Source organism: Amia ocellicauda, chromosome 8, assembly GCF_036373705.1.
Source record: "Amia ocellicauda isolate fAmiCal2 chromosome 8, fAmiCal2.hap1, whole genome shotgun sequence".
Classification (NCBI taxonomy): domain Eukaryota; kingdom Metazoa; phylum Chordata; class Actinopteri; order Amiiformes; family Amiidae; genus Amia; species Amia ocellicauda.
This window is the reverse complement of record NC_089857.1, coordinates 44,925,948-44,949,560: the sequence shown is the minus strand read 5'-3', so window position 1 is coordinate 44,949,560 and position 23,613 is coordinate 44,925,948. Positions and strand designations below refer to the sequence as shown.

At 48.7% G+C, this 23,613-nt stretch overlaps 2 protein-coding genes across 4 annotated transcripts; both read right to left on the bottom strand.

The window, feature by feature from the left end:
• Positions 1–654: 654 nt before the first annotated feature.
• ark2n (arkadia (rnf111) N-terminal like PKA signaling regulator 2n) lies at positions 655–16,460 on the bottom strand. 3 transcript variants are annotated; one of them, XM_066711633.1, is made up of 5 exons: positions 16,303–16,460; positions 13,898–14,762; positions 5,420–5,599; positions 3,808–3,934; positions 655–2,995 (listed from the first exon to the last, which is right to left on the bottom strand). In XM_066711633.1, the coding sequence occupies exons 2-5, from the start codon at positions 14,676–14,678 to the stop codon at positions 2,806–2,808; spliced, it is 1,278 nt and encodes a 425-aa protein (XP_066567730.1). In that variant the 5' UTR covers positions 14,679–14,762; positions 16,303–16,460; the 3' UTR covers positions 655–2,805. The 3 variants fall into 3 exon arrangements, with proteins under 3 accessions (XP_066567730.1, XP_066567731.1, XP_066567729.1); XM_066711634.1 differs by lacking the exon at positions 5,420–5,599; XM_066711632.1 differs by lacking the exons at positions 655–2,995; positions 3,808–3,934; positions 5,420–5,599 and adding an exon at positions 7,685–11,205.
• Positions 16,461–16,591: 131 nt separating this feature from the next.
• haus1 (HAUS augmin-like complex, subunit 1) lies at positions 16,592–20,374 on the bottom strand. The gene is made up of 9 exons (XM_066711631.1): positions 20,257–20,374; positions 19,763–19,937; positions 18,933–19,068; positions 18,569–18,703; positions 18,221–18,344; positions 17,760–17,825; positions 17,491–17,562; positions 17,265–17,312; positions 16,592–17,150 (listed from the first exon to the last, which is right to left on the bottom strand). Exons 1-9 carry the CDS (start codon positions 20,275–20,277, stop codon positions 17,067–17,069), a joined length of 861 nt encoding a protein of 286 aa, XP_066567728.1. The 5' UTR covers positions 20,278–20,374; the 3' UTR covers positions 16,592–17,066.
• Between the last annotated feature and the right edge of the window lie 3,239 nt (positions 20,375–23,613).

The following is a 23,613-nucleotide window of genomic DNA, read 5'->3' as shown; positions in this document are numbered from 1 at the left end:
AGGAGAAGCAGAGTGGAAGCAATTTCTTTTCTGAAAAGACAAAAAACAAGAATCCTTAGCTGTAATGAAGTAGAAGACATGAAACGAAACCCTCTCCCGCATAAAGAGGACTCGTTCGGTTACTCCGCCCTAGATTGGGGAGCTGGAGGGACTGTGACTGTGGCACTCCTGCTCAAGTCTGACCAGGTACTCGACCCTGCAGTTTGGGTCCCCGGGGTAGTTGAAGCACTCTGGTCCGTCTCCTTGGGGCCAGAGAGCAGACGATCGGCAGGGGGAGGGACTTCCTGTGCGTCACTCACAACAGCCTATAGGCAGCGTAACAATGTCCCAACCCCTCCGAGTAGTATTCTCGATGTGTGTGTGGGTGCGAGAGACAGTGTCAGTCTGTTTTGCAGGGATATGAAAGATGGGCTCATGAGTAATCTGCTTACAAATCTAGTCTCCAAATATAGCACAGCAAGACTAGATCATGTCTGATAGTGGGGCCCCTACCGAAGGAAGACAAAAACAAATAAACATGGAGAGACGACCCTAACATGATCCCCCCAATTCGTTTTGTTTGAAAATATTCACTATGCGATGAGACACCCCGAGGTGGCGAAGGCTGGGCGCTGGGGAGGATCGTTCAGACAGACCACACAAGCACGTAGGTCATTAAATAATACACTCTATTTATTTTGCTTTAAAATAGTTTACTTTTATACTACAGACTTAAAATTTCAAGGAAGTCAGGGACTTGCACAAGCAAGAAAACAATAACACTCAGCTGTTTTTTTTAGTTAATTAAATACTGAAAGTAAAAAACAAAATAAAAGGATCTGATGAAATGAGCATTAGGAAAACCAATGTTTTACAATAATTAGGTGTGAAGGTAACGGTTACATTGTATCTGCCTATACGGTTTGTGCACTATATATTTCTCCCCCCCTAAAATGTTAAACTACTATCTGAAGGCCACACCAGACAGACGACAGGGAAAGTTATTACCCAGCGCAATCCCTCGCTTTCTGTGATAAAGAAAAACTAGAACCAGAAAAAGAAGTGAGAAAGGGGAGCTGGGTGGGTGCCTTCGGACAGGGAAGGGGCTCGACAGCGACGCCGCGCAGTCGGACAGACCGGTGGGTGTCGCTTCCACGCGACGTGTCCCCTTGGACCCCCAGAGGACGCAGCCTTCCATGCATAAGGGGTCTAGGGGTCCCTGTAAGTGACAGTAAGTGCTAGCTGCTTCCAGTGGTAAAACTTGACCTAAGAAAGAAAATAAACTAATGTACCTCCATTCACGCTTCTCTAAACCCATCTCGGGATGAGGTACTCCCCGAAACCAGTACGTTCTCCACAGTCAGTGCCCCCTGCAGTGCGCGTCCCGGTATGGAGGCAGCCGGGTGGACGGACCGGCCCAGACACGGCTGCCCCGAGGACAGAGCGCTCGCAGAAGTGTGTGTTCAGAAACTGCAATTTGGTATTTAAGCTTACAGTTACGGGGGAAAGAAAGTTTAAGAATATTATCAAGTCTCTAAACCATAAAGCCTCGTCAACAGGACTTAGAAATGTTACTTTGGTAAACTTTCAGCTCTTAACAGAAGAGGACGAAGGATTTCCCTTTAAGCAAACAAGGTGGATTTTTAAACCCATCTGTATCCAGAATTCAAATCTCTCTCTTCGTCAGGCTTAGCAAACGATGCTCTAAACGTGTGAAGGATGTGTAATTAAACTGAAGCCAAACCCTACAGACAGGAGACCCTCTGATTATAAACCGAGAACCCACAGCGTTTTGGATTGTTAGAGTCTTTCACATGTTTGGTATAAATAGGTGTAAAATCAGGACAGAAAAGTCTAACGTTTGATGAACCGAGACGCATCTGTGTCTCATTTGAAAACCTGGCTGGACCCAAACACGCGCCCTCATTGGTTTCATACACAATGGATGCTCACCTCTTCTTACAATGTTATTATTGTATAAGAAATAAAAATAAAAACAGAACAGAACACAATGATTCTGGAATAAAAACAGTGCAGAGTCTGCGGCAGTCAGGCCGAGAGTCCCTCCGTCAGCCTCCAACGGCCAGCGCTGACACTTTTAAGAACTCCTTTCCAACCAGTCGTTTACGTTCAGAGACCCGAGACCCTCGCTCCGGCGCCGCGCTGGAGGGATGTAGTGCCATCCCACTGAAGCGACTGCATAATATAAGACGGAGGACACCTAGGACAACAGCGACCTTTTTCAAGTAAGGTGTCGTCGACGATGCAGACCCAGCACGTGTCTGTACAAGTGCGTCTCGTCTTCAGCGCGACGCAGCTGCCGATCAGAGCGTAATAAATTAAAACCGTGCGAGAGAAAAGCCAGGAGCTCCTGTGCGTCTCTGCGGAGAACCTACTACTTTGCATCGCGTTACAAAAGAAAGATTGTGCCTGAGAATCGGCCACCAGCCTTTAGTGTACGCACTCCTGGGCCGCTGCGCCGTGATTGTCAACACGGAGGTGAGCGTCAGAGCGTGGGCCGCCCCCCGACCATACCACCACACCCACCAGAAGCCCCGCTGTCTTCAGAACGCAGCCGTTACTCTTTTCTCCATTTCTGTAGCTAGCTTAACAAACGGTGCCTATTTAAAAACATACCTCTAGGTCAGTGAGGTAAAAAAAAAAATCATAATATTGCTATATTTAGGTTAAAAACGAACTGCACTCAAAAAAGGAAGTGTCCACGGGAAGGAGTGATCCGCCGCAGAGGGGGGCGGGCGGGCGTTGGGGGTGGCGAGGCGGCGCCCCCCTGCCCCCACCCCCCGCCGCTCGGTTCAGTGTCGCTCCTCACAGTAAGTATTTGCGTCTCGCGTCCTCGTCCAGCGTCAGGTCCACCACCTCGGGTGGGGACGCCCAGCTGGGCTGCGGGGACACGGCCGTCCAGAGGTGCGACTGCCGGGCGCTGCTGTACTGGACCACGGCGCCGTGCTTCCAGGAGGAGAGGCTCTGGATCACGCCGCCCCGGGGGTGAACGCATCTGCGGGGAGACACAAGGGGTCAGCACAGGGAGGCCCCCCATAACATAAAATAACAAAAACACAAGATGCATTTATTATCTGAAACCTGAATCACCTGCTACTGTAATGTTATGTCGAGTTTCTTGATTATGTTCTTCAGTGAAGTCTACCGGAGGAGGAAAGTGTGAAAATACTGCTGAGCTGCAGGTTCCCGAGGCATTAATAAACTAATTGTTAATTAATGAACGGTCTTCCTTCACAATAAAGCAATAATCTGCACTCGGACAGGTAGTGTTATTAAAGCAGGCAGGGTCAGTGAAGCTCATAGGGTTGAACCCACAGGGAATAAGCCGACACTAACGCACCCTATCGAACACTGTTGAGTAGTACAGCTTGACAGGAAACGCTGCCCTGCCGCCCGACTCTCACAACCATCTCATGCAAAACAGATCCTCATTTCCCTCATTAATCCAGACGCTCCAGGGATACAATTGTACTTGCAAATTAAAAATCAGGAAGCTGCCTGAAGGCAAGAGACGCATGCAAATCAGCGCTGCGATCCGAGTGCTGGCCACTTTGGCCGATTTAGTTCCTCTGAATCTAAGCATCAGAAACTGTAAATTCACGTGAAAGATTAATAAAATGCATTGTATTGAAATGTATGTGACTTGAACAGGGCAGGTTCTCCATCAATAGCTCTGGCAGGCTTTGTGTCTTCATGTTGTGCGAGGAGACAAAGTTACAAGTAATGACCCTAAACGGAGGGCCGCAGGGGGGAAACCAGGCCCATTCCTCGGCGCGGGCCCCGGCACCAGCGGCGACCATCACGTACCTCGTGTTCTCCTGCACGCCCACGATCTCCACCTCACTGTCCGTCGAGGCGATGTTGATTTCCTCCTTGATCTGGAGAGGCCCACAGGTCTGCTGGTCGCCGGGTCCGAACTGGGCCTCTATGTGCCCTGCATGGGAAACAAAGCACAGCGACACTGAGCATCGAAGACACCGGGGCCACCGCAGTCGGGTGACGGAGTCCGAGGACGAGCCGCTACAGACAGACGCCTGTCGATCCCCTTTACCCTTTTAGTCGGGGGACTGAAAATGTCCGAGCACAGAAAGTCACGACTGTGAACTTAGTCAGATCTAGTACAACACCCCCGCCTCCAAGAACAGTTTAAAACAGGAGGTTACACTTTACTGTAAAGCCTGACCCGACTCCTCTCTCCTTCTCTGCCTACACAGGCCTCAAACATACCCTGACCGGATCGCTGCCACCAGATTAGACGCGCGGTAAACCTACCCCACCCTCCCCGAAGAGCTGAAACAAGACAGGAGCGATTAACCTTGCATGACGAGCGTCTGGGCACAGGACGGGGGCCGAATTTCAGCTTCCGCAGACAAGACCTCGCATACATACACAGACACCGGCGCGGAGTGGCACAGCATTGCTCTGCACACAGAGAGCAGCGAACGGGGGGGAAGGTTTATACAGAGAAGTAAAATCAAATCAATCTTTGCTCCTGCCGGTGTTAAATATACTTATGCAGGTCATTTGAGGGTTCAAATATTTACACACCATTATATAAACACATTAAATTAAAAGCAGATCTATAACCATCAAATTCAGAGACTCCTGTGAATCCGTATCAAGTCATTTAATTAACTTCTCCAGCACAGGCACCTACACAACGTGCTCTTCAATCAAAATTGAAAATCAAATCAAAACAAACGTGTTTTAAGCAGTCACATTAACTGTGGTCTCCCACTCTTCTGAATTGATCACTGGCGATGCAGACAAATTTGGGGAAACACAGACATTGCGTTACAATAGAAGCATGATCTCTGGGACAGAAGAGGAACATATGAAGACAAACAAACCACACACCTGTCTTGCCCTGCCCACCACAAGCACTTCACTGCAGCGCACGGGACCGCAGGGGTCAGCAGGACCACCCAAACATTAAACGGGTACGCCTCTCTGGCTCAGCACGGGGGGGGGTGGGGGGGGTGGAGGAATCAACTGAACTGAACGGAAAGTGAAGGGAAAGACTTACTATTCTGCAGAAGTCCCTACATTACTATAATGGTCTGAACAGACAATATTGTACAATTCATCACATGCATTTAGGATTCACCTTATTATACAGTTAATAAACACAAAGTGTGTGATTTCTCCAAACAAACACTTCACATAACAGAGCATAAATCGTCTCAGATCGGTAAGAAGATCTTTTCTCAGCTGAGCTCAAGATTAAATGTTAGAAATCTTATCCTGGGGACAGATTGCATTACCCGCTCCAGACATGGGGGAAAGCAACGGCTTCACAGTCTACGATATGCATGACCTGAACTCGGCCCGAAGATTTCCAGCTTACATAAGCAGCACAGAGTTCAGCCCGTGGCATTCAGACAGTACAGTATAAGCCAATACAGTGTGCACAACTAACCTGTTTCGCAACTCGAGCCAAGGTGCCCCTTTTTTGCCCAAGAATTTGCTCCCACTCCCTGGGGTCTGAACGTTTTTAGTTCGTGAGCTACAGCGGCCGCAAGGAGACTGTCCACACTTAGACCTTCGGGGTCAGAATTAGTGTCAGAAATGTCATAGTGTGCTATTACCGCCGGCCCATCTGTAGGAACAACAAGAAATACGGAAGTTACTGATCCAGAACCGCCAACGTTTCATTGTTTACAAAAGTTAAATCATACAGAACGTCAATAAATAATAAAAAACACTCTATTCTTCTAAATAATGCCATGTCAGCTACATTAATATCTGAGTCAATGACAGGATGCATATATTGGCGGTGGCACACGTGGGACACCTGGACATTCATTACTATCGTGAGGGTCTCCGACTTTTTATGTCCGGGGTGTCATGACCTACTGTATGGTCAAGCTTAATCTACTGTCAAATTGACATCTATACAAATATGAACAGACTGCTTTATGGGGATCTAAGAGACATGACATCTTATTCACATTACTTCTCTCAGGAAAATCTACAATAACATGGATCAAAATTGAACTCAACTAGAGGAAAAACTATAAATCAACTAAGACCATTAATCTACAGAATCATCTCAAGACCTACTCCTCTCCCGCAGAAACTGTAAGAAATAATGTGATCAGAGCATGGCAGTCAACAGTCAGTTATCGGCCATTCCCACAGCCCTATACTGGATACGGCAACAGAAACTGAGGCGCAAGCAAAATGATGAAAGAAAAATGTTGTCAGGCCTTGAACAAAAATGGCAAAGCAGCAACAGCTTCCGACGACTGCATGTCATGCTTGTTACGCCATGTAACTGAAACAGGGATGAAGTAAATCAAATGTAAGAAACGTAAACATGAAGGGGCCGCATGAAATCGTGTCGGATGGTTTTGTAAAAGCAGCCCAAGCAGCTGTGAGCCATGCTGTAGGGAAACGCTTTGATTTCAGTGCAGAAGATACAACACCCGCCCTAGAGAGCAGAGCACAACACGGACACTCAGGGGACAAAAAAAAATTAACATACAATAAAAGAATACACACATTTATCCGTTTCACAGCATCTATTTGCATTTTTTGATGTCATGGTTATGGTGGTTAGTACTGAGAAAAATAAGGAAGTGAGTACGATCGAGACCGGACCCAAATCACAAATACTGTACCCACCTGCCAATCAAAAATCACAACTCCGACGCTTGACATTTTTGCATATCTGTTTGTGTCGGTTTCGCAGGACTCTTCCTCCTCCCTCATGCAAAGCCAGTGTCCCTACTCCGAATTCGGCGAGGGGGTGGCACTTTCTGATTTGGTCTGGTCGGTAGCCAGAATTCATCGACATACATGGTATGATAATCATGCAATTAATTACCGTAAAGACATGCAGATTAGTACACTGGTCACCTACCCATGATAACACTTGTGTTTGGATAATACTTCAACTCTTCATCAGTAGTAAAAGCCAGCACAACCGTGCTCTCTGCAGTCAGTCCCTTGTATCTTCTGCACTTTCAAACACCTTTGCAACGCAACTTAAATTTGGCAATAAGAGAATGACTTGATTTAAATGTATATACAAAAATAAAGCAAAACCCCTGAACACAAGCAGCTGAAACATACACGGCATCAAAATGTTAAACTTGTACATACAACGCCGACTTGTAAGGCTCTAAACCTTACAAAATGTATGCCACTCAAACTCCTTGGACGTCTTATTAATTGGCTACTCAAGAGCACTGGCGGGTAAGGAGGGCAACCAAACTAAATACAGGGGCTTGAGCAACACAGAGGCAGAGAGTTGAGGGGTCCACAAAAAAGGCATCGGGCCCATTTTATGGGATGTAGGACGAAGACACATGCTCTCCAGACACCTCTGGACTTCACAGACTGAGACACGGGTCTGAGAAGGTCTGTCTACAGGGTATCGAGATACGCAATTTCATCTATGGAGACGAGAGTCAGTCCCACCCGCCCTCACGCCAACATGGCTGGGACATTACGCGCAAATCCACAGAGTTTGGGAGCAGGGGACCAATCATAGCACAAGTATGGATCATGCCTCTTCACATGGATTCGCTCAGACAAATCAATGGCTCAACTATCCCAAAGGGCACGACAGGCACTAAACACAGGGTCGGGTATCAATCGCTGGTTTATTTCTCTGAAATGAGGCATTTCTATACACGACAATTATACAGTAGAGGGTGAGAAAATAATATTCAAGATGGACGTTATGAAAATTTATTTAATGTTAATGTTAGTCACAGTAATTGTACAGTTATTATACAGGTATGAAGAAAAATAACCTCACATATTAAAAAACAAAACAAAAAAACTAATACAGCAGAAGTGAGCTCAAAGTAAAACGCGTCATCCGCTCCGAGAGCAGCCCGAGTCAGGGAAAGGCAGCAGTTGCCTCGATGTCATTGTTCAGACCAGTTTGAAACCTCATGTCAGGTCAGAATTAAAACAAGTCGCCGTTTAACACCAAAATCATATGGTACTGACAGACAAAAACAGGCATTTCCAATTGAGGCAACAAAGGCATTTGAGTGAATTTTATTAACTTTCGGTTTTGGAAAGTACATTTTTATATAGATTATCACCAAGTATTAAATAAACAAAAATGGCTATAATTCACAACCACAGTAAAATGCTTTTACTTCCCCTGGCCAACCATTACACCAATATCTTATACCCCCTTGCCTGGGGAATCAGCTGGTTTTCAACCTCACACTCTCCAACAGAACCTGAAAAAGGAACCCCAGAGATCTCTCACGGCCTGTGGCACGACTGAAACCTAGTGGAAGATAAAGGCGTCCGCATAAAACCATGGATTTCTCTCATTATTACAATTCGGAAGTCCTGCCGATTTTGCTTCAGTGCTCCCATGAATTTGTGCAAAGGCTAGAAACTCGACACAACAGCAGCATCGAAAGTGACCATTTACATAAGAAAACATCGAACGCAATTATCCTGCAGTCATGTGACGCTGGTCCGTGAACCTGCATCGGCGGGCCGTCCAGGGCGTGCTCTGGTGCGTCTGAATACCCTGTCTGAGGAACTGGAGTACGAGTCGTGTTTTCATTAGCCATGCCGCACTTACCCTGCATGCCTGAAGATAGATTTATTTGCACGTATTGCTATATTAGAAAACCGCAAATGCAGCTCAGCGGTATCAAGCAAACATATCACATGGTAACAGCAGTTACATTAATTATTAACCACCCCCTCCTACCAATTAAAAAGTCTGCACACGTCGGAGAAATTTATTCATATTTCGGACTAAAATCTGTTTTAATATATTTTTTTTTTTTTGCGTTTGGCAATTGATCTTTGGTACCTCCATACATTAAAAAATATATATATCTCCACAGAGAATTAACGACAAAGACCATTAATTCTACATTTGTTAAATTAAGCCAATGTGTTTATATGTATTTTTTTAACCTATGTACATTAGCATATTATCTATGGTAAAATAAGCCAACCTAGCTTCTATAAATAACATGCATGATTGGACAGGAGAAAAAGGAAATGCATTGTACTTTAAAAAACAACCGTTTGACTGGATTTTGGACATTTTTTATATCAGCCATCGGTTTCTATTTAAGACCACCTGGATAACCTTCCATAATGTGATAACCCGCCCATTTAAATAGTTCTCCTCTTCTGGATCAACACATCTCTACTCTCTTATGCCCGAGGAAGGGAGAGGACTGAAAGAGAACACACTGGTGCAGGCCAGGGCCGCCTCGAGATGTGCACTGGCACACAACGACAGAAATGCAAAGATGACACAAACCATGGTGTCTGCCGTACCTAATGGGAGATGGACTGGATACTGAAAAAACAACGCATCAGCCACTCAAACTGGGTTTAAAAACTGATCTACTGTAAAGCACTTAAAATAATATTCACATTCCATTATAGTTAACTAGTTATTATACATTATTTTTCAGAAGACTGAGCCCAGTTGGCCCATTTTCTTAAACCTTAAAACCTGAAATCAATCCTAAAACGCAGCACTTACTGACACGGCGTCCGAGTAACACTGCAGTGGACAGACAACCCGAATCATGGCACTGTCGATCATCGAATAAAATAATACACATTGGCCAAGAGTGAAATGAAAGTTGCAGATGAGTGTGAAGGGGTCTCGGTAGGCGTCTGTTTCACTGGAGGGGCTCGGGGGTTTCACCGCCGGGTGGGAGACGCAGTCGAGGCCTGTTCTGTAAGCCAGACCTCAAACATAAGGGGAGCTAGGGATGCTTGCTCTTCAGGTTAGTAGAGGAGCACAATGACCTGCAAAACGTGTAACGGGGAACTGCAGCACGTCTCTTAGGACAGGAGTCTTGCGGTGAATCGTGATCAATGTTTTGAGCAGGAAGAACAGGACCTACGAGGTCAGTGGCTGGAAGATCGTTGATCAGCGTATTGCCTATGACGCTCCAAGACGCGTTTCTGTGAGAGCCTCAGTGCCGTACTGCCGACACGGAGGTCAGTTTGAGCCCAGACGCGTGTGGCGGACGCGTGGGTGACCGTGCCGCTCCCCAGGCCAAGTGGTGGTGGAGTCCTGAGGCACGAGCAGGATTGTCATTTCACTTCCACAAGGCACAGCGTTAGCCCCCCGCCTCCGGTACCCTGCGCCCGTCTTCCGCAGCCTGATAATTAAAAAACAACATTCCTAGGCAGCAGTTATTAAAGACACACTGGCCACAATCGACTGCTGGGGCCACCTCCCGTCGGATTTCTAACCCGACTCAGAACAGACACCACTCTGCAGCATGACGGACGTACATCTAGGGATGCTCCTCACAAGATCACAGCCCATCTCTGGCCAGACTGGAATCAATCAAGTCGTTACCCATCGACTCGCCTGAACGTTCGAGGGGCTTCACAGTGATTGAGTAGTCAGCATGAACAGTCTCTGAACACCGAGCCACTGCCTCACACTGAACACTTTCCTGCCTCCAGGGCAGCAGGAGGTATTTCACCAGGTGCCACGTAGGGTACGCCACCGCTGTTCAGTCTTTCTTTTCGTCAAGTGTGGTGAAAAGAATGTCCTGCTTAAGGATTAACCAAACAACTACAAGGGCCCACCTTCCATGCGTCACATGTTAGAGAAATCGGAAAGACGTTTTAAATTAAACAGAACCTGATAAACTGGCAGACATCGTGTGTGCGTGTGTGTGTGTGTGTGTGTGTGTTCGTGCGCGTTTCAGGACTGCAGGAAGCGCAGGTGTTCTTAAAGGTTCGAGTGATTGAGATCTTGCCCGGCGGGGTTTCCATTCTCTGAGAGACTGGCCATGGGAGGGTTGTTGTTGTTGAAGGGGCCGGGGCAGGACTCGGCGTTGGCGTTGTGGCGGCTCGTGAGGTACGGGCTGTAGAGGTCCGGCGAGAGCAGGTGGCTGTCGGGCATCTGCATGAACGCGCCGGGCTGCGTGGCGGGCGACACCCGCTGGCCAATCACGTGCCCTCGGGGCTCCCCGGCCTCGCCCTGGAGCTTGGCATCTTGCTCGGCATCCAGCCGGGTGAGCTTGGCCTCTTGCTCGGTGTCCAGCCGGGTGAGCTTCTCCATCCACATGCGGAAGCGCTCCTCCGTCTGGCGCTGCATCACTGCAAAGCGATTCATGGCCTCTTCCAGCACATTGCCAATGCAGTTGCGGTCCCAGGAGGTGCCGCTGTCCAGCAGTCCCTGAATTTGACTGGTCACTCCTGATGGCCCCTCGGCGCGGCTGAAGCCAGCTTTAAAGACATTGAGGCCATTCGATAAGAATTATTACAACACTTTTTTTCGGTGGTTGTTTTTAACAGTTCACCGTTTCTGCTGTTGCATGCTGATGAACAATAACAATCATGCAGTGCTGAAAATCTCCCATTTAATCATCCAATTACGACAGATTGTTGTTGGAGAACTTAATATTTAACTTCAGTTTATGACATTCTATATATTTATATATATTAAAAAAAGTATACATAGATATAATAAAAGGTCAAACATTAAGCAAATGCTGTGTAGATGAATCATTCTTTATGAGTCAAATGCAATGACCTCTCACCTCCTGGAATGTTAAACTATTCTAAAAAAGGTTGGGGGAAATGAAATAAAACGTTTTTCTCTCAAAACATAAAGGTGAAGTTAAACGCAAGGGAATGAAATCAGCCAGAAGCCAAAGACAAACGTTACACCACTGACTTGTATCACATATTTAACCAGATATAGGTCACCAGATACAGTTTCTGTGTAGCTAGAATACAGCTGCAACCAAATCAATTACCGAAAAAAACACACCAATGGAAAAACTCCAAGATTCAATACACACACGTATATAAACTACAACTAGATGTCAGTTTCACTGTACAGTGCAGCACGTGGTCGGCTGAAGTGTTGTCCACACAAGTCACACAGTTCAATATCCACTGGAATCCTTACATTCAAATTCTCATTCAAATTACTTCTAATTTATATATAAAGCTTCACAATGCCAGGTAAGGCTTCAATGCAGATTCCCCCCTGTGGCCCCAGTAAAACTACACTTTATTCACCCGGAAGTCCCTTCTCCCCACATAAAAGGGTTTCTGCTTTGAGGGAGGGAAGGGAAAACACGGGTCGACAAATCGATGGGATAAAAAGCTACAAATGTGCAATGGTCACAGATCTAACAGGTCCACTGGTGTGCAGCTGTCCCAGATACCCCCCTTGTAAGCCTTAAGCTCGAAGCATAGAGGGCGCGTTACGGTAATGAGGTCAACAGAGTGTGACAAGAGCTGGGGTCACAGGTCACTGATAGGAGAGATTCACCCTTTAACACGTGTCCCTCTTTCAATGCGCTCTAAAAACAATACCTAAAAGGGTATGATCTGTGTGAAATAACAAGCCTTACTGACTTCAGTCACGCAGGGTGAACAGGTGCCAGCCGGGAGCTACTCTGCCCACACCAGTGCCGGGTCCCTCAGGTAAACATTAGCCTGCAGCTTGGAAGAGCAGCTGAAACGGACAGACTAAAACAAAGTTGGACATAGAAATGGGAGATGCATAACATGCACTAGGGAGAGCATTTAACTGTTACGGAGCCGTTTTCCACACTAAAGGTCTACAGCTCGAAGGAGAGGACGGCGATGCCACTCAGCCGCAGTGTTCAGTAACGAGCTTTACGTTCCTACATCTTATACAACTCAAATCTTAGACTGATCAGCAAATCCCCTCAAGGAATAACCACAATACAACATGTGCCACACAGTTCCTCCAGGTGGATCGGTCCTCTCAGATGTAAGACAGCTACAGAAAAGGTTATAAAAGATCTATGGAAAACAACATGCAAGATATATGGTGGAGCAAAGAAGAGCATTTTATACTTTAATTATACATCAAACCTAATGAAGCCCTGACCCGGCCTTCACCCCCACTGCACTCAGCACTCACACCAGTCCACCGGCCCGCCGGTCCTGCTCAGACCCAAACCAACTCAACAGGACATCCATCTTTACATCAGGTTTATTAACGGCACCGTGAGAAACCACACACCGAGCCCCTTGAGTAAGAATCAAATCTTTGAATCTGCAGTTACAGATTTACTCAACGTCCCTTGCAGCCAAATGCTACAGCTGAATGTGTAAACCGTTTTAAATTCAAGATCAATCCCCCCAGGAGAGTCTACGAAAACAAGGGTGGTCTTTTCCTTAAGGCAACTCTGCTGGGCATATATGCAGACAACAGCAGGTTCTAAAATTTCAACCATGAGAAACACGCAAGAATGCACTGATTCAGAAGCAAGTTGACATTCAAACTTTTACAGTTTACAATAACGCTGGATGAATATGGGGTGCAGGAAATTATATATGAATCAGATACAACTCAAAACATGCATCGTACATGGGCCACTTCTAGATAAACTAACGGTGCTGCGGCACAGTTTATTACAGACTGAGTATCGTGAGGCACCAGGCCCCAGTTATTCAACAGGAAAGAGTTCAGCACAGGCAGCGGTGCGGGGATAAAACCATAATCTGGTCATTCAGTAGTTATAATCAGTAAATATGGGTGACTTATCCTTTACACACAAAAAAGTGCTACAGAAAGGTGTCAGATTCCCTGTGCTGGGGCCGATCATTTGGGCAGGTAGACTATGTTACGTGGAGAGCCATGCCCTCCTGTCACGATGGAGATTCTTCCCATCGCTCAGAGCGAGCGCTGACCTGATCTTAGCAGGTCTGCAGGGAGTCTCTGTGCTGAGGACGCTGCCACAGGGACACGCGTCCTGCACTGGGGGCAAGCAGGCCATTCCTCACTTAAAGGGCCACAGAAAGACCCATCCGTGCACCTGGCTGCTTAACTACACTGCATCAGCAACAACTCAACCTGTGCAAATTCATGCAAACACCTCACGTTCTGCCCTGGCTGCTCGGGGGAGAAGGGGCTCAGAGACGGCAGCCGTACCTGGGATGTCGGCGGTGATGGTCTTGCTGCTGCCCGACACCTCGTCGTCGTCGTCCGAGGAGCTGGAGCTGGAGTCGCAGGTGAGGTCGCTGTCGCTGGTACTGCTGTCCTGCAGCAGGTTGTACTTCTTGCGGGCGGCCGCCTCTCTCTTCTGCCGCAGCAGCCGCATGCGCTGCTTGTGTTTCTGGCTGCGCTGCCCTTTGACCTTGGCCAGCCGGCCGTTGTGCTTGTCCCCGCCCACCGCCTGCCAGCGGTTCTTCTTGGCCGCCATGGCTGCGCTGGACATCTCGCTCTCGGACCGCGAGCGCCGGGACTTGCGCCCCCCCACTGCCGCCGGCCCCCCGGCCCCCAGGCCCGGCTCGGCCCCCTCGGCGGCCCCTCCGCCTGCGCCCCGGGCCCCCGCCGCGGCCTCCTCCCCCGAGGACAGCGTGTCCGAGTCGGCCAGGTGTCCGCTGGAGGAGGGCGACAGCAGGCAGGGGTTGGAGGAGTCGCTCTCGTAGGTGCGGTTGGACGGCGGCTTCTCGCTCTCCGTGGACGCTCTCTGCGACTCGGGGGAATCCCGGCGCAGCTCCATGAGCAGGCAGGGCATGGAGGACATCAGGCTGGGGTCCGTCTGCAGGGGGCTGTCTCCCTCCTTCTCCGAGGGGGAGGTCTCAGTCTTCAGGGGCTCGTCCTCCCGTGCCACTGCCCCCCCCCCCGCCGCCGGCCGGTCCGCAGGGGCCTCGGGGGGCGTCTCGGAGTCCACAAGCTCTTCCGTCTTCTCCGTGTCGGCCATCTTCATGTCAGTTGAGTGCGAAGGCCTCCCCCAGGTGTCAGAGCATAGAGCACTGGGGGACACTGGCTGGACCGGGCTGGACAGGAGAACCTGCAGGGCACAAAGGAAAAACGCATCACTCACAGACCGCCACTGCCACAAGGAGTCACAATTACACATGCACCCGATAGATTAAAAGTACAGTTCCTTTTAATAAATCGCCGATAAAACCCCACAACCAAACACACATTAACAATGCACAGCTTTGCACAGAGAGTCTGTCAGGTGTGTCTAAGGAACAGGAGCTCCTCAGTCCCAAGAGCAGCTGGTCTGGCTGGTAGCTAGGTGTGCCAGCTGGGGAACAGTACCCATGTCTCTGGCCAGTGGCCCTCCATGCTGGATGAAACTGCTCTCAGCTTGGGACCGATTCAAAGTGCGCGAAATCCATGTAAAACCGCACGCAACGGAGGACATTGTAGGATGTGTGTCAATACTAGGGCATGGCTTGGTTTAAGGCATCTAAAGTGCAGCACACAGCACGGGGTATGCACTGCCCCAGCTCAGCCTACACACACCGGCTTCACCCGCACTCTCCCTCATCTGTCGTTCACAGGCGCGCCAAACCACTTCCCTTAAACAGAAACGAGGACAAACAAACCACCCACGGCTCCACTTAAATGCGGATCTCGTTTGACCGCTCTGATCTCGCTTCCAAACCCGGGAGGACTCTCTCCTCGGCCCGCTGTTATTAAATCATCTACGAGATGGACTCCAACAGGCTGCTGCCTAAAACGGCACCAGGACACACTGAGCCGCCCGCCGCCGCCCTCACAAACACAGGGACGCAGCCGCAGCGCTCGCCCAGCCCGTGCGGGGGCTCGTCGGAGGAAAGACGCGCCGGGCCGCAGCAGACAGAGCCGCCTCTGAAGCGCTTTAATCTCCCTGCACTGTAATAGTCCGGCGCTATTTATGGATGAAACCCGGCCGGGCCGCTGCGCGTCTGCTGATCTTCCCACTCGGTCCCCCGCCATGACGTGGAATCGGGGAAGCAGGACGGAGGCGGATATCTGATGTCGGTGCTTTTCCCGAAACTAAGACCGTCCCGAATGAAGGTTTGACGGCGTCTCCACCTCACCCCGCACCCGTTCCAAGCCCCGGGCAGCGGCACTTGTGATCCCCGCTGCCCACCCGAGCAGCCCCCGCCACCTGTCACGGCACTCGGCCCGGCTGAGGCGCCCGGTCCGCACCTGCAAGGGGCCGCTGGGAGAACCTGCAGAGACCGAGGCCCGGGCGGAAACCCCTCACCGGCAGATCCACCGTCTCCGCGGGTCCTCCGGGTCGGTTCACCGCCAGAGAACAAGGCAGATCTGATCCCGTCCAACCCCGGCCATGTGGCCCTGCAGCCCGCACAGCTCCTCCGCAGAGACCCCCACCGGCAGCCCGGCCTGCGAGCGACGCAGGCCGCACACGGCTCGGGGTGAGGACGGCTCCACACACACACGCCTCCCCGTCCGCGCCTCACAAAGCACCGGGGCCTTCCTGCGGAGCGGCGCCCGGGGAGCCCGAGACCCCGAGCCGCTTCGCTCGCTCGACGGTGGAGGGTTTCCCTCGGTTTCCCACCAATACAAAATGGAAGAGCGTTAACGCTTACCTGGGCGCTGATGTGGTTTATTTTACGTGCCCGGCTTAATCAGCATCATAGTCTGCGGCGCTTGCCGGCTCACACGGGCAGCAAACGGCGGGTCGCGGCGGAGAGCAGCGTCCGCTCGGCTCGGCTGCGCGGGTTTCAAAATGTCAGCGGAGCCGTTGTTCGGGGCCAGTGCGTCACTTCCGGCGGGGCGCTCAGTGCCGCCCGGGCGCCGCCGGTGGGGAGAGCGGAGCAGCGCCCCCTGCCGCCGGGAGGGTCACCTCAGCCAACCACTTACAAACGCACTCACAAGTTGTTTTTATTCAGTTACAGAATACACTTTTTATTCAAACACAACAATAGAAAGAACAAGTGCGCAACATTCAAACATAACATCGTGGAACTCTCACTCTCTGTGTATAGCCTAGCTGGACAAGGTTTCATTGTTAATTCATATTAATACTGGGCACCCACTCTGGTCTCAAAAAACATGACAATGCACAAATACCATGACCCACTGATCGGAGGTCAAAGCACCGAGCCCGGTTTCCTGCCGTTTCTTTCCATTTTAAAACAGATTCTCAAACCACGCAGCTACGAGTGTCTGTGTGTGTGTATAGAGATGCACACTCAGGAGAAAGACGCACCCCTGCTTTGGAAGATTGAAAACCTTTGTGCACTTTGACCCCTTTTTCAGTGCAGTTAAACTATCCATTACAACTGATAACTCTCACTTAACATCGCAGGGCTCTAACTTACAAAACAGGCTCAACACAAGCAGGCGTCCGTTATCGCAGGCGTCTCCCGCGCTGCTCTGGCAGGGCCATGTCCATCACGTCCACTTTCATCGTCAGCTCCTTGTCAATCGCCGCCTGCAGGGAGGAGGAGGAGGAGGAGGAGGTTGGTGAGCGCACGCTTTTCGACACACATGGGTATCGGAAGCAGAAAGATGGGACCGACACAATGGCAGCACCGACGGGTCTCACCAGCTCTCTCTTCGCTTCCTCGATCTTCACTTGCGCCAGAGAAGGATTCTGCGAAGGGAAACGAGAGGCGGTGAGTCGGAGGCTGGGCAAGAGCGCAGCACGGAGGCCAGTGCGTCACACAGGTCAGACACCCACGATATCGGATGATGAAGAATGGGAGAATGACACGGCAGGCTTGCGCTACAGCTCTGTGTAGGTTCAATGGGAGTGAAAGAGCGTCTCTTACTGGGGTCAGGTCCAGGTAGGACTCCAGCTTCTTCCTCAGAGGCACCGTCTCCTGTCGGAGCTGGGATAGTTTCTGCAGAAAGAGATTTGACGTTAAAGTCGGATGTGCCAGTATTAATATCGATCGGTCAAAACCTAACAGGTGTTGCGAACGGAAAACGAATCCTCAATCTGTCTGATGGAAGACAGTCCAGTTCAACAAGAGTGCAGAAAGTTACACAGGAAAGACAGCACACTTCTGTGACGTTGAAGGCATCTGTATTGTCTTACCTCCGAGAGGTCCAGTATTGCCTGGTGAGACAGGGATTCCTCCATTCCACTGCTGGACAGCTGGTCCTGTGCATATAAAATAACTCACAATACAGAATACTCAGACACTGTAGCAGAACACAGTCACGATCTCGACCGTGCAGAGGGAGAACTAACGGAGACAAATAACATCCAGCGACAAACACACAATCACTGAAGTTATATCCTCTAAACGCCCCCAGTGATTCGATCGTGGAAGACAAACGCAAGAACACAAACTGAGATTCATCTCTGGCCAAGTTAATCTGGTCCAGTGAAATAAAGTTCTATGATGTCAAGGACACCGAGTCTCCCAAACTATGCATCTCAAATCTGCGCCATTGAGCCCCATCAGACAAGTACAATGACCACGACTGAGAGGATTTCCTAGCAGTCACTGTGGAGCGAGGGAGCGATGATTTCACACGCATTGGGTCTCCCACCTCCATGGTCTCTATTCTGAAGGACAAGTCCGCCGACTTCGCTCTGATGAAGTCCAGGTTCTGGAGTTTGATCTCAGCTCGAACCTTCTCCACCTCCTGAAGGTCTTTGGTTTTACTCAGGTCCCTTAGAAGGGACAAAAGCAAATCGTGTTAGAAGTGACACACGGTGGGAAGGTGGGATATGCGTGGACAATATAAAATCTCAAGATAAATCTGAAAATGACAATTATTAAAAATTTAAATTAACGCAATTAAACTATTTTAATATTCTAAAGATAAAACAGAAGCTATTCCTCATTTGAAATTCAAATAAACCCTGGGGTTTAAAGTGTGCATGGCCGCTCTTACTCCTGCAGGCTCTTGTGCAGAACTAGCGCGTCCGTGTGCTTCCTCCGCAGCACAGCGAGCTGCTGGTCCAGCTCCGTGTTCCTCCTCTCGGTGCGCTGCAGCTGCGCAGTCAGGTCGTTCACCGCTGGCACGAGACTGGAAGCACAGCATGATGGGAGATTAGAGCGACATCACAGCCCTGAGCTCAGCCGCTCGGCAGGGCTGGGTCTTCAGGCTGGGAAAGGCGACTTACAAGGTGGGCATTTAATCAGCGTGCAGTAATACACAACATTAGACCCTACATAACCAGGAAGGAAAGAGTAAAACAGCAACGCAGTGGATGAGCAGATGCAGCCTGCAGAGTCAGCGGCGGTGCCTGTGGTACCTGGCCAGGGAGGTGTCCTTGGTCCCCAGGGCCATGGCCGAGCCCTCCAGGGCAGCCAGGCAGTCACCCGCCCGGCTCGACAGGCTGCTGGAGGACAACCCCGCCCCCTGTAACAGCACCTCCTGGAGGTAACTGCCTGCAAAGACAAAAAGGCAAAAAAACCATCAGCCAGCCAGATTCCCCTCGTTGCCTCCTGGGAGCTTTTGGACGGATTTGCTGAAAGAAAGTTAAATGACAACACTGTTGCTTTTCTAGGCCAGCACCGAAATATCTGTTTCATAATCAGATAATGTGAACAGCCTCTGGGAGCGTAACATGAGGGTCTGCGTTTAAACAAGCACACCTTTATCTCCTCATGAAAATGCATGTGTGCATCACTTATTATAGTAATATAAATGTCTCTTGCATAACAGATCGCTCAAGATAAACACCTGGAGGGGTCAGGGCACTGTGCTGCTGTCTGGGTGTGCCGTGAGGCAAGGGGTGCAAGAATACACCATAATAAGGACAGAGATCCACCATGGGCTGTTAAACTGGGTTTAAAAAAAACTCACAGAAAGCCTTGCTAATCATATTGCCTCTGCCTCCAACAGTGTTCAAACCTGTCCTGGAGGACCCCCTGCCCTGCTGGTCTTTGTTCTAATGGAGCTGTTAATTGCTTAATTGAATCCTTAATTGAACTATCAAAGCAATACACAATTAAGACCTGGGCTGGAACAGAACCCAGCAGTGCAGGGGGTGCTGCCTGAAACACCGGACACCAATACTAGCGGATCCATGCGAGTCACTATCAAGACGATACACTTTCCAGCCCGACCCGCAGGCCTCACCGTCGGCGCTGTACTCGGCGGCCTTGAGCCTCAGGTCCGCGGTGAGCAGAGACACGTCCCGGCAGCGGGACTCGCTGCTGTCCGCCAGCTGGTGCAGCAGATCCGCGGTGCGGGCGCTCAGCTCATAGTGCGGGACCGGCTGCTCGCCAAAGAGCCGACTGAGCCACTGGGTCACCTGGGGACAAGAGGACACGTCAACACAGGCCGGCACGGAGTCATCCAGGAGCTGGTACCGGGAAGCCCGGTGTCAAACCCGTTACATGAACCCGGACGACTGCGACTGCATGTGTCTGAAGAACAAGGACAAGAACAAGACGCACAGCTGCACCGGGACACAGAAACCGAAACGTTACATTTCAAACCAATTAGAGTCGCTTTCGAACCCGTCCAGCACAAATGACCCGCCGCCGGCTGCTCGCCTGAGCCCGTCACCCACACTGAGCGCAGCAGCACGGCCTGCACACCCGCTCAATGGCGCTTCATTACACGCGTACCTTGGCGGTCCTGTCGCCCATGGCGGAGGCGCTGTGAAAGGCGCTATATTCTCCGCGTTTATCAGGACTGGCGCCTTCGCGTTTGATTTCCTCCCGGAAGCGAGAGGGCGGGTCAATACAGAGGATCTCCTCGCCTATTGGTCCATCACGCACACACGTACACCACCAGGAAGTGCGAGATTTAGACCATAGATATAGACCCAGTAGATAAGTTCATATGCAAGCTCTACGAGGGGGAGTAAGCCAGCCAGCGGCCATATTACACAGGCACAGTGCCGAAATAACGGGATTGAAAACTTGAAATGAGAACATAAAGTGTCCAATCGAGAGGCCATTCACCCCATCGTGCTCGTTTGGTGACCATTAATAACTAAGTGATCAAGGATCCTATCCAGTCTGTTTTTGAATGTTCCCAAATTGTCTCTTCAGCCACATCGCTGGGGAGTTTGTTCAGATTGTGACGCCTCTCTGTGTGAAGAAGTGTCTCCTGTTTTCTGTCTTGAATGCCTTGAAGCCCAATTTCCATTTGTGTCCCCGGGTGCGTGTGTCCCTGCTGATCTGGAAAAGCTCCTCTGGTTTGATGTGGTCGATGCCTTTCATGATTTGAAGACTTGGATCAAGTCCCCACGTAGTCTCCTCTGTTCCAGGGTGAAAAGGTTCAGGTCCTCAGTCTCTCAGTAGGACATTGCACTTTTCTTAATTTTACATTATGTATGATGTTATAAACCCTGGCGGTCACCTCCAATATATGTCTGGCAAAAGACTTAATAATTACCTATATCAATTCCATACATCCATATTGAGTCACACAAAAAAACAACAAAAAACTGTTTACAGATTATCGTGATCTTAACTATGTAAGTTTGGTATCATTTCACAATAAAAATTAGAGGTTTTCCAATGTGGCTTAATTGACATTAATTGTATATCTAACAATGGATTGTTTAATTCAGTTCAATGTTTTTAACCTGATATACCTTCCTTGAAAACACATGAACAAGTACAAGTAAGACATTTATTACTGAAATAAAGGATTCTGTTTGGGTCATTAGCAGCTCAAATACACATCAGACAGGGAGGTGAGAACCAGAGCTGAGCACTATGATGTTGCACTGACCATAATGAGTAAGTATGCCATCCTTATCTACAATGAAAGATTGTACAAGAAGGCTCACCATTACATTTATATTAATATATTTTGATGTTTATGCAATATCCATAAGTTTGAAGGACAATTTTAAGTAATATTGTACTTCCTTATGAAGTCTGCTGCTGTACCTGTAATGTATCCTTTACAGGAGGATTACCTGTACCTACAACTTTCAATTAATTACATTCATTAATTAGATTGGAGTTATTTTACTTTACACCACATGAAACACATCAAAATGGTACTGAAACTCAAAAGGTATAAAATAGTAGTACTGACACAAACGTTTTGGGTTCCCTTAACTTGCAACCCGGTTTTGATTTTGAAATGATTGTGTTTTTAATTTAGATTAACTCTGTGGGATTTTATGTAAAGAGAACTTCTGATATTTGATTTGCTGACACACAAATCTTTGGAGTTTATTAACGTCTGACATCATACGTAATCGACGTTGGATGACACGTTCAAGAGAAACCTATAATATGGCGGCAAATTGTGAAGTTAGACGAATATTAATATTGTAGAAGTTATTCAACACTAAACAATTGATATCTCTGTCTGCAGCGCTGAAGATATTGCACAAGGTAAGCTTTGAATCATAGTCAAGTTATAAGTATACTTTGTTTTAATTGTACGAGCTTCTCAGTTCATTTTTGCTAAACCACAAGCCGCTTGATCAGCTAGAACAACTTGAATATGAGTTATGACACGATATGGATGATGTTTCGCTCCAGCGCACAATTATGCTAGTATATGGATAGCTAGCACATTATAGTGCTAATGTATTCAGCTTTGCACAGTAACATAATCAAATAACTGAAGCCTCCTTTCATTTAAAATGGGTTGCATGTAAGCCATCCCTGCTAACCTGAAATAACTTGAGTAGCTCATAGCCTTGGAGAGCCAGAAGAAACGTGTTTTTGACAGAGCGGTGCGCTGGGCGGAGCTGCTCACAATGGTGTCCGAGCTGGGGTCCCTGACCGACCTTTCTGAGGGGCTCGCCAGACGATTTAGAAAATACAAGCAAAACAGCGTCTCCCCCCAAAAGAAAGTACCATCGGCACCCCCCCGGGATTGAAGCCACATTACCGTCACCACCCCCCCGCTCCCAGCACCTGAGATCCTCACACAGAGTAGCTCTCATTATACAGATGTTTGGGACCCCTCCCTACCCCCGACCTTGTGGCTATGACAAGATAGGTTTAACGTTAGCAGCCGTTGACATGGTGTAGCTCATTATTTTGCTCCATGATAGTTTTCAGGGACGCAGGTGTGTTTTTAATCTCAATGACTCAGTGTGCCAATGTTACAATCTGTTGCAGGTCAGTTTAGCCATTGAGCTCTGATTACATGGACATTGAATGGAAATGCATAGTTGACCGACTCATTGATTCATTTTTGCGAATGAGACCTCAGTTTCTCTCTACAGGCTTGGCTGAAGCATACTGGTGTTCATCTAGCTAATAAGCCCTATGCTATGCCAGTGAAAGGTACACTTCACAAAAACACGTTGGATCTGTTTATGTTAACCATGGAGGGTAACATTTATTTTGCTTCTGTGTTGCTAATCAAATGTGTGGCCATCTTTCACTCCAGGACCGGGGGCACTCGACACCCCTGATATCTGACTGGCCACCCCGGGTGCCACCCCAGAATGTCACTGGTTACTGGCAGTTTGATGCTCATTGACATCTCATTTCACCTCTTGTTGAAGAAGCATTTATTTTGACGTTCGGTGGCGCATTGTTCAAATCGAAGACGAGGAAGAGATTAGGTTGCAAGATACAGAAGAATAATAAGAAGAAGAGCGTACAGAAGAAGAAGAGAGAATATCTCCACAGCTCCACAAGCTCATTTTGCAATTGGTGAAAACATCAGATTTGAAGTAAGTTTTAAGGTTTAGCATCGGGTTTAGGTTTCCTGAACAACTTTTAGGAAAGTTGAGTCGCTGTGTGAGTTCACATTGGACCTTTGGCTCCAGACAGTTAATCAGATAAGACAGATCGGTTCCCAGTTTAGCCTAACATGATGTTCACATCTGTGCTAGTGATACACACATATACAGTGCAGTGTGTAAGTTACAGTTTATGCATGTGTAGCTAATGTGGGGTAACTAGTAGACTACAGCTGTCAGTGTTCAGCAAGTTCACATTTAGCTATTTGAAATCCATTAACTCGTACTTGAACTCAGAACGAACAATTGTTAT